General features: G+C 39.9%; 1 protein-coding gene across 1 annotated transcript in view; it reads right to left on the bottom strand.

The window, feature by feature from the left end:
* Positions 1-1410, bottom strand: part of TMEM225 (transmembrane protein 225) — a 3278-nt gene extending 1868 nt beyond the window's left edge. The window contains exons 1-2 of the mRNA XM_003796904.1: positions 1230-1410; positions 480-626 (exon numbers count right to left, since the gene is read on the bottom strand). Of these exons, the coding sequence (XP_003796952.1) occupies positions 480-626; positions 1230-1410 (328 nt within the window). The remainder of the gene's footprint in view (positions 1-479; positions 627-1229) is intronic.
* Between the last annotated feature and the right edge of the window lie 10261 nt (positions 1411-11671).

Here is an 11671-nt window from a genome sequence, read left to right as displayed (position 1 = left end):
ATACTTACACCTATATCTATATCTATAATGTATACCTATATCTATATATCTATATCTATAATCTGTATCTACACATATATCTATATCTGTATCTATATCTATCTATACCTATATCTATAATCTATACCTACACCTATATCTGTATCTATATCTATCTACACCTATATCTATATATCTATAATCTATATCTACACCTATATCTATATCTGTATCTATATCTACACCTATATCTATAATCTATACCTACACCTATGTCTATATCTGTATATCTATCTATACCTATATCTGACATATCTATATCTGTAATCTATACCTATGTCTACACCTATTCCTAGACATATCCCTACCTATACCTGTATCTATATCTATCTCATCTCTCTATGTCAAAAAACCAGGAAGGCCAGTTAGTCAGACACTGCAGCCAGGACCCACAAACCAAGTACACCTCCCAGCTGATGTTAGGGGAGCCAGGAAGTTACCTGAGAGGAAACTGAGGCTGGCATTGATGAGGTGGAAATACGTACTTTCAGGAATTATATAGGTGGATTCCAAACCCATAATCAAGTTAAGGAAGAAGGAGAGGTTGAGGATCAAAATCAACATGACCCTGACCAGTTTCAGTTCATCTGTTGGAAAGCAGAAGCTGTATTGAGGGAAGGACTGATATTTCTTCTAGGTTCATTTCTACCTGGAGTCCACACATCTTTAGGTCAAAATAGGAGTAGGGGAAAAAGTTTGATGAAACAATAAATAAAGAAGGTAGGAAAAAACAAAGAGTTGGGGACTTGAAGCTGAATGGGAGAGAGAACAAGAAACTATTGTCTATGCTGATGTCTGGATAAGCTTCTTTTTCCTTCTTTTATTTTCTCAGAACTCTTGTTAGAAACCTCGATTCATTCACCCTGTCCTCTTCTAGGGGCAGTACAGCCTATTTCACTTACTGCCAGTCACTTTTCTTTCATACTGGTCGTGTTCTAGCTACACTGACCCCCATGCTGCTAGTGCCAGGACTGCTCAAATGTCTAGCAACTAAGCCTGTGAGCATGTAACCTTTTGACCCAAATATTCAAGGGGTGAGATTTTGGAGTCTGCCTTGGCTATGTTGTTTATGAAAGGAAGGCTGAGGAAGTTGTATCAGAGAATAACCGGTAAGCTGGTGAGGTGAGTGAAAGTCAAGGGAAGAGGAATCCTTTCTCTCCACCCATCTTGTTACAGGGGATAGTTCTGACCTTCTGGCCAATCCTTGCTGCAACACACCATCCATGGACTGTGTTTTACCTTGGTACCTTTTCCTTCTAGAATCAATTCAACCCATTCATCTATGATGATTCCTACTATCAACAAGACTATGATCCAGGAGGAGAAGAATATTTTCAGGGCCTGGATATTCCGGTTTGATATATGCACCATTGTGCACAGGGATTCCTAGTTGAGACCACCACCAATATTCCCCATGTCTCTTCTCTGATTTGACTAGTCACAGACAAAGAGAAAAATCTGAAATTTTCTTGATTGCTGAGGCATAGGCAGCAGCAGAAGCTGAAGTTGCCTATAGAACAGAGGATAACTCCCACCCTTCACCACTCCTATATCTCTTGGGGCTGGCCTGTTGTCAAGACTCCCAACTGCCTTGGAATCATCTACTGTTTTGACCCTTGACCCTGGGGCATAGTGCAGTGGAAGAACCCAAGAGTCTTGAGAGAACTTCGAGGTACAGTGGGAGATGTGACATCACATGCAGAGACAGCTAACCGATACAGGGGTAATTAGAAGACTTCAAAGAAATTGGACATGCATCCAATTTATGAGTTAGAATTATATTCTCCAAGATTAGTTCACACCTGGGAGGAGTCAACAATGAGGAAAAGAGTTTCAAGATTATTGAGATGAATGGTCAGCTAGCTAACATCACGAAAGGGAATGACCATTCAACATGTAGGATGTTCTAAAGAAAGTTGGGTCCTCATGCGGAAGGCCTAGTCAGTTTAGTCAGGCAGTCCTTCAGGAACTAAACCAATGCCCAGCAGCTGAAGAGCCAGCCTGATGTGCTGACTGACCATTGTTGTCTAATATCATCTGTAGGGCACAGGCAACCCTTTCTATCCAGAATTGTCTTTGAAACTTGGCAGAGGAAACACTTTCAGATTCCTTGAACTGGTAACCATGGTATGTACCAGACTCAGGACCAGAGGACTTTTTACTGAAATCTTAAATAAATAAATTTTTTAAAAAATCTTTTACTAACCTAAGATGAAAGTTAGGCTTCCCTCTGGCCTGTTTCTTTGAACTCCTTACAGGTCAATTTCCTTGGACCAAAAAGAACTTTTCTCATAGCCTTAAAAACACCAAACAACCACTCTTCCAGACCTCTCTATACATCTTACTATGTTAGTATATTATCTTTTTTTGTGATAGTGTCTAACTCTGTCACCCAGCCTAGAGTGCAGTGGCCTCAACATAGCTTGCTGCAGCCTCAAATTTCTGGGCTTGAGTGATCCTCCCATCTCAGTCTTCCTAATAGCTGGGATTACAGATGCATGACACCACCCTCAGCTAATTTCTATATTTTTTTTATAGAGATGGGGTCTTGCTCTTGATCAGATTGGTCTCAAACTCCTGGCCTCAAGTGATCCTCCTACCTTGGCCTCCCAAAGTGCTAGGATTACAGTATGAGCTCCCATGCTCAGCCCCTTTCTTTATCTTTTTAATTTTCAAAAGCAATGCTCAACAAGATATTTAATATTACAAGGAAGGCTTTATGGTTAAGAATGATGGACTCAAGACATGCTTAAGTCATGACTGTACCACTCAGCTGCTGTGTTGTCTCAAGAGATAATAATGCTTCCTTCTAGATGAGGGTTTTGTAAAGTTTACCGTGTTTCCCCAAAAATAAGACGCTGTCTTATATTTATTTTTTCTCAAGAAGACACACTAGGGCTTATTTTCAGGGGAATGTCTTATTAATAATACAACAATCTACATTTATTCAAATACAGTTAAGTCATCTTCTTTTGGAACCTGACAAGGGGGAGCTGACCTTGTTGGTGGGACTGGCACTAGTGATGAGTGAACTCCTTTCCCCTAGCCATTTTCACGTGTGCAATAGGATGCCTGCCACCACGGTTACCCATGCAGATGCCTGCCACTGCGGTTACCTGAGCAAGTGAGAATGGCTCAGAGAAAGGAGCTGAGGCAGATGTCCAGTCTTCCTTACCTCTCTGCGCTGAAATGCCATGCCCATCCCTAGGTCTTATTATGGGGGTAGGGCTTATATTTAACAAATGCATAGAAATCCTGCTAGGGCTTATTTTGGGGGTAGGTCTTATTTTCAGGGAAATGTGGTAAATAAGTTTAGAGACATAAAGCACTTGAAAGAGTTCCTGGCACATAGAAAATAATCTGTTAACAATTATGATAGTATTAATTTGGATTCCAAGGTGAAAGATTCCAAGGCAGAAATTTGTATGATGAAAAGCAGGTTTGAGCAGAAGTTAAACTGAGATGTGCCTGCAACAGAAAAATAAACCTTAGCTGACCCATTAGGAGGTCTGATCTGGGCTGGTCCTTTAGCATCATCCTGAATAGAGGCAAAAATTCTCAGGTTTTACACTGAGTGTCACTCTATCATTGAGTGCAGGGTGTCCCTGGGAGGGCATCTCACTTCTGTCTCAAGGACAATTCTTAAATCTCTCATAAGCTTGAACCTCCACAGTCAACACTTCTGGGAGCTCTGGGAGTGAGCGCCCACCCTTCTCTATTTCTGTATCAGGGCTGGCTTGTGTTTAGGACTGCCAACTGCCATAGAATCATCTATGTGTTTGACCCTTGACCCTTGAGCCTAGTGCTGTGGAAGGATCAAGAGGGCTACGACTCATATTAGTATGTTCTTTTTTGTTGGTGATTATACTTATATGCCATAGATTCCAAGCAGTAGGATTCCTGGGTTGAAAGATTTATGTTTCATTGTAGTTTTAACAGGTAGTGACAATAAAGTTTCAAATATATAGACAAATTATCAGATAGGCAGATAGGGCGTGAGAGATGACTGCAATACTGGTTAAAGAAGAAATCGAGTTTCCACCTAGGGAAGAATAATAGTCAAAGATACCATTTATTAAGATTGATAATGTGGTGGGGGGCGGGTAAGGAGGAAGTTCATAAGTACTGGCTCTGGTTAAGTTTAAGGTGTCTATAGGACAGGAGATTGACAAAAAATTAAGTCTGAAACTTGGTGACAAAGAAGGAGATTATTAATCTTGGGGGTGGTAATTGAAACAGGTGTGCATGTCACCATGTAGAAATATCACACAGAATATGATGAGGGATAGAGAAGGAACTCTATGAGAAAGTGCAAAGAACGATTGATCAGGTAAATGGCAAAGAAATACAAATGTTGCTGAGGAATTAAAAAGAATTGCTATAGTGTTGAGGAGAGATGGAGCAATGATTTCTAAAGCTGCAGAGAAATCAGATTAAGTGGAAGCTGAACACCGGTCACTGAATTTGGCGATCAAAATGTCATCAGTGACTCTGGTGATAGCACTGTCAGTAAATTATGGGAGAAGTGGAAATAGAGGCAAAATTTACTTTTTAAAAATGAATGGCTAGATTCATAACTAATGATAAAAGGAAAAATAAAAGTAGAATTGTAGCTTCAAGGGAAAATGTGTAATTTTGAAAAATACTGGAGAATAGAATACTAAATCTCTGTATGTCCTTCATCTGGCTTCAAAGATAATCCTCTGAATTATTCTGAACCAAATCATAGACATAATATCACAGGTAAATATTTGTGTCACTAGAAGATAAGGATATTTTTAAAATCATAAATAGATTTACTTACTCTCTCTTAATCTGGTTTATGAGAAAGTTATCAGTTTTGTTGGCCTTTTATTATGTTTTTGCCTTTTTTTGTTTGTTTGTTTTACAGAGTTGGGGTCTTGCTCTGTTATCCAGACTAGAGTACAGTGATACAATCATAGCTCACTGCAGCCTTGAACTGCTGGACTTAAGCAATTCTTCTTCCTCAGCTTTCCCAGTAGCTAGGACTACAGATGCATGCCACCATGCCTAGCTAATTTTTTTACTTCTTTTTAAAATTTCAGGCTAATGCGAGTGTACTAAAAACTAGGTTACAATATTTGCATTTGGTAGGTAGAGACCCTTTTAGAGTTATGTCCTGTACCTAAAAGGTGTGCCATATACCCCTACATTGTGCCCACTAAGTGGGAGTACCCAATCCCCTCCCACCCTTCCCCCTGTGCCCTCCCTTGTTCCCCATCCCCCCAACTTGAATTGATTTAAGTTTTTTCTCTTACATGGGTGTGTATTAGATTGTCTACTGGCTTCATATTAGTATTGAATACATTGGATATTTGCTTTTCCATCCTTGTGCTACTTTACTGAGAAGAATGTGTTTCACCTCCATCCAGCTTAATACAAAAGATATAAAGTCTCTATCTTTTTATGGCTGAAGAGTACTCCATGTATACACATACCACAGGTTGTTAATCCATTCCTTCGTTGATGGTCATTTAGGTTGTGGGCTCAAGTGAGTCTCTTGCTTCAGCTTCCCTAGTAGCTCGGACTGTAGGCAAAATATTTTGTTAAGCAAAATAAGTCAGGTACAGAAAAATAAATACTGCATGTTCCCACTCATATATGGAAGCTGAAAAATTATTTAGCACTCATGAAAGTAGAGAGTTGAATTGTGAGTTTTTTTTTTTTTTTTTTTGAGACGGAGTCACACTATGTTGCCCTTGGTAAAGTGCTGTAGCATCACAGCTCACCATAACCTCAAACTCTTGGGCTTAAGTGATTCTCTTGCCTCAGCCTCCCAAGTAGGTGGGACTACAGGTGCGCACCACAATGCCCGGCTATTTTTTATTGCAGTTGTCGTTGTTTTAGCTGGCCTGGGCTGGGTTCAAACCAGCCAGCCTCAGTGTATGTGGCTGGCACTGGAACCACTGTGCGATGGGCGCCAAGCCTGAATTGTGACTATTAAAGTATAGAAAGGGCAGCAGAGAGGGAGGAGGTTGGCCAATGGATACAAAACTATAGCTAGATGGGAGGGATGAGGTCTGGTTTTCTGCAGCACTGCAGGGTGAATATGGTAACTATAATTTATTGTATATTTTCAAAAGGCTTGGAGAGAGAATTTTAAATGTTCACAACACAGAGAAGTGATAAGAGTTGGAGGTTATAGGTGGGCTAAGTATCCTGATTTGATCATTATATACTATATACGTACTTCAAGGTATCACTCTGTATCCTATATATAAATACAATTATTACCTGTCAACTAAAAATTAAAAAAAAACAAACCTTGCCTTAGGGAGTGAGATAACTTGTCCAAGGACCACATACAAGCAATAAATAGCAGATATGGACCTTGATAAGTCTGAAAAATGAGAAGTTCATGTTTGTATTCTCTCCTCTCTCTCTGAACATCTACTCTCTTCACACATTCAGTTATTAGATTAGTAGGGTCTACAAGAAAAATGTACAACACGAATCATAAATTATATCAGCCTATGATCAATAACCATGAAAAGTTCAGGGATACTTTTAATGACTGGAATCCACTTGGGGCTGTGTACACACATACAAATGTATTCCCATCTGTAGGAATCTTGGAAAGCAGAAATCATAATATTATGCCATTAATGATTACAGGATTCACTCACAAATAATTGAACACACTCCCATCTGGGCTAATTAAAACTTTTTATAAACAACACAAGCTCTGGAGACCATAAAGGAAATTGGAGTAATAATTAATCTAAATCAGTCTGTCACTTAGTAGCCTGGTTAGATACCTCTGTGATCTAAACAATAATTGCAGGAAGAGGAAGGAATAATAAGGTACAATAATCTTCTGAGATTGCTGTCCCGTAGGGATGAGATTTCATGGGTAGTCTTTAACAACTGTATTGTTTCTGGAACTGTCACCTGGATATTTAACCATAGATTGCATATAGCATGGTGGTCCCATAAGATTATAATACTGTATGTGGACTTCACTTTTTTATGTTTAGATATGTTTAAATACACAAATACTGGCTGGGTGTGGTGGCTCACGCCTATAATCCTAGTGCTCTGGGAGGCCAAAGAGGGTGGATAGCTTGAGCTTATAGGTTTGATAACAGCCTGAGCAAAAAAAGTGAGACCCTGTCTCTACTAAAAAAAGAAAAATCTGAGGCAAGAGGATCCATTGAGCCCAAGAGTTGGAAGTTACTGTGAGCTATGATACCATAGCTCTCTATGATACCCAGCACTCTACCTGGGGTGATGGCTTGAACTCACTCTCTCAAAACAAACAAACAAACAAATAAAACACATAAATACTTACCATTGCATTACAATTGCCTACATGCAGGGGTTCCAGCCTTTTTTTTTCTCTGTTGTACATGGTAAGAGCCCTCTTAGACCACTCATTAAATACACAAACACCCATGAAGGCTGATCAACAAATAAAAGGTCTGTGCATAATGATATCTGACACTAAAGATAAGCAAAACAAGTCCTCTGAAAATCAGCATGTAGCCCAGGGGCCTCAGGTTGGACACCCCTGGGCAGTACTTAGAATAGAGATATTTTGTCCAGGTTTGTAGCCTAGGAGCAATAGTCCTATATCATATAGCCTAAGTGTATAGTAGGGTGTACTATTCAGGTGTGTAAATAGACTATGCAATATTTGCACACAATGAAATTGCCTAAGATTCATTTCTCAGAATATATTCCCTTATTAAATGATGCATGACTGTATCATTTAAAGTGAAAGGATGGTATCCACCTCTCTCTGCGCCACCAGAAATATTCTTCAACTTGGAGATGAGAGGCCATATACTGGCAGTCCTCACTACCTGAGACCTGTGGAGTCTGATTCCTGCCCAAGGGATGTGTGTGTAAGGCCATACTATAAACCATGTTCTCTATATCTGAAACAGCTATTCCTGACATCCTCTTGCAGGGAAAGCACAAAGAATCAATGTAAAACCAGGGGCACATATATAAAAATGGAACATTTCCCTTCGCCCTGTTGAGCTTTACTGAAGGTAATGATTGTGGTGTTTATGGGTGGACAGTTTCTATACAGCATGTGTTTGCAATATATGTTTATACTTATACTCAGATTTTTTTTTTATATGCCATTGGCTTTCCTGTTTTCTCTTTGAGAATATCTTCCCAAGGTGTGGGTGTGTTATCATTGGGCCAGGATTCCCTGATGTGCAGGACTGGACAATGGCATTTACCATGTTGTAGGATTTCTTGACTATGAACTCTCTGGAATGCTTATTGAAATTGAAGATTCCTTTTTCTAATCCAAGATTTACAGAATCAGACTTCTGGGGGTGGGAGATGGAGTCTATTTTTACCCGGTTCCCTAGATGACATTTCTAGCACACTAACATTTGAGAGTCTTTTCCAGCAATAGCACTTACAGTCTGGCATCATTTAGGGACTTATTGTGGTACTCAGCTTATAGAGATGTTCCTTATCTCGTTAGGACTATTTCACAAGGCTCAGGTTCTTTGAGAGAAGAGACCCACAAATCTAGGGGTTCTAAATGTAGAGAGTCTTTGGCTTTTGGGACTTCTGTCTATAATCCCGTGAATATCTTTGCAAACTTTTGAGTCTTGTGCATTATTTATTGGAGATGTCAGTGACCAAAGGGTTAGCAATTATTTCTGTAGCCAAGCACTAACTTTGCTGTTGGGTAGAGCCCTTGCTGAAACTCTGTATTTGCTTTTCAAATTTTGTGATCTGTGCTAAGTCGCCTAAAAGGATGCTAAAAAATCTCTTTATCTCTGTACAATTCTAAGTAACCACCTTCCTGCTTGCTTTCCTTCCAGGGCAGCAAGGCATGGACTCTTGTCCATTCCTAGATTTTCTTCTTGGCTCTGCCATTTACTAGCTGTGTGGCCTTGAGCAAATGCCATGGTCACTCTGAGCTCTGGGAGTATCACCAATAAAATGGAACTAGATGTTTACCTCATTGAGCAGCCACTGCCACTAATAGGGATAATGTTTTCAAAATCTCCAGATCAGTACACAACAAACGTCAATTTCTTTTGCTTTTCCTTCCTTGCTGGTGTGTGTGTGTGTGTTTACATAGATATGCCTGTAGAGAGGTGGGCAGATAAGACGTGGGCATGCCCTGTGATATAATAAAAAGGATCATGTTTAAGATTCTGTTTTCATCAAAACCAGGGGTTTCTGAAGAATTCACAGGGAGAGAAAGCAGGAACTTGATTTGATGAGTTTGACCCATGACTTATATTAAATAAGTCATATCCACTCTCAGATGGGGTATGTCATACTGAGAGCTGTATGGAGGTTGTCACTGAGGTTTATCATGGGACCACTTCCCTTTGCATTTTCAGGGTACTTGAGGGAACAAAAATTTAATTTTGTACATGTCTCTGTAAGACATTGCTGTACGTTAGCACTTTCTTCATAAAACATCCAGGAAAGCACAGCACAGAAGACCAAATATGAGAAAAGTGTCTTCCCTGCACCTGCCCTCAGCTCCATGAGGACTGACTCAGCAGTGTCTGGCTGAGCCACAGCAAAGGGTAAGACTCCCTGCTGGAGGCCACAGCTCTCCAGGAAAGTGTTGGAACAGTGCCTCTCTGGGAGGCTGGGAGGTTGTTTTCCAGGACTTGTGACGATGACAGTGAGAGTAGTAGGAGATGAATGAATGAGTCCTTTGGTCCTTCCCAAACCACATTTGCACTCCAGTGTTTACAGCAGCACAATCCACAACTGCAAAGATGTGGAAACAACCCAGTGCCTTTCAATACGCGAATGGGTTAATAAATGGTGGTATATGTATGCAATGGAATACTATTCAGCCATCAAAAAGATGGAGATTTTGTGTCTTCTGTAATAACCTGGATGGATTTGGAGAACACTATCCCTAAGTAAATCCCTATTCCTAATTTTTCATAGGAATGGAAAATTGAGCACCACATGTACTCAATATTAATTTGAATCTAGTAGATTAGCAACTACATGCTCACATGAAAGAGGAACCTCAATTACATTCAAGAAGAGGGAGGCCAGGGGCGGGTTTGGTATGTTCCCACCCAATGGGAACTACGCTTGGGTAGATGGTACACTTTCCGGGTATGGACTCAACTACAACTCAGACTTCACATTACAAATGCAAGCAATGTCATCTAATCATATGTACCCTCATAGTAATCTGAAACAAAAAATATATAAAATATTTTCTAAAATTCAAAAATGTATGTATCTATATCTAATCATCTATCTATCTATCCCAACTAAAACCTCAGAAGGCCCTAGCTGACAGTTTACAAAATACAAACCAAACCCTAGATACACGTAGCAACAATAACTATGAAACCATCCCTCTAGTTCTCCTAGATTTCTACTAGCTTGTCTGACTTTGTACTTTTCTCATTTCTGACCAAAGAATTCTGGCTACACACTGGGAGGAACTCCTGGCATAACCGTGAAGAGACGTCTTTAGCTGAGTCAACTTTGACTTGCTCACTTTGCATTACATTTCTAAATTTGTTTTTTGCAGCCAGATACCCTCCATAATATTTATGTAGCAAATTGTGCATAATTTTTAGTTCCAAAATAAACAGACCTGGGATCTGTTTTACTAAATATTATTTGCAGTTTGTGTAATTCACAGGCTGGTAATAGGCATCTTGACAGTAGTTGAAGTTTTGTGTTTAAAGTACTTAGCTCCTCACAAGAGAAAAACTCAATTCAATTCAAAATGGGGAAAGGGGAAATAAGGAGGGGCAGATTAGAGGAGAGAAGGGGATTGGTGTACTCCCACCTAATGAGCACAATCTGAGGGTATGTGGCACACCTCCTGGGGGCAGGACACAACTACAGTAGGGACTCTACCTAACAAATGCAAACATTGTAATCTAATTAATCTGAAATTTAAAAAAAAATAAAGTACTCAGCACCTATAGACCTCTATGCAGTAAGTCCATCAGGACATGTATAGGCGGAGCAAATGATTGTCTGTGTTTAATTTTAGAGATAAACCAGCATAATGTGCCATAATTATCCATTCTTCTAATATCGTAAATCTCATCATTCATGGCTGATATCTTCTGGTTAAACATTTATCTCATTTTGCGATATAGCTAGGAAATCAAAGTCCTCTTCTGTAAGCCTATTTTTATAGGTTTTTCAGATCATGATTTTCCATACAAGAGAGAACAAAGTATTTCGATTGAATTAGGTGCCTAATGGGAGGGAGGAGGATGCTGGAAAAACTAAATTAAGGTATATTTCAGGCACTGTGCTAGGCCCTAGGTATACAGTGATGATGAGAAATTGTCCCCTGCCTCAATAGGTTCCCTAAGAGCAGGGACTTTCCACACATGTATGTGTGTGGGGGGGGTGGGTGGGTGGTAGAAGCAAGGCTAAAGTGGAGGTCAGTGTAGGGAGGCTAGCTAAGGGGATATGAACAATACCAAAGGCTCTCTTCACAAGAAAGTACGTTGATTTTTAGAACATGTTTTAATACCCTTCCAATTTGAATGGATAAGGACCATGTTTCATTTACCTTGACTCTATATTCAGGATTTTAGAATTTTTTTTTTGGCTGGGGCTGGGTTTGAACCTGCCACCTCCGGCATATGGGGTCGGCGCCCTACTCCTTTGAGCCACA

Source organism: Otolemur garnettii, unplaced genomic scaffold (genome assembly GCF_000181295.1).
Source record: "Otolemur garnettii isolate 467f Iridium unplaced genomic scaffold, OtoGar3 scaffold00108, whole genome shotgun sequence".
Classification (NCBI taxonomy): Eukaryota; Metazoa; Chordata; class Mammalia; order Primates; family Galagidae; genus Otolemur; species Otolemur garnettii.
Note: the sequence above shows the minus strand (reverse complement) of the source record. Positions and strands in the feature narration are given on the sequence as shown.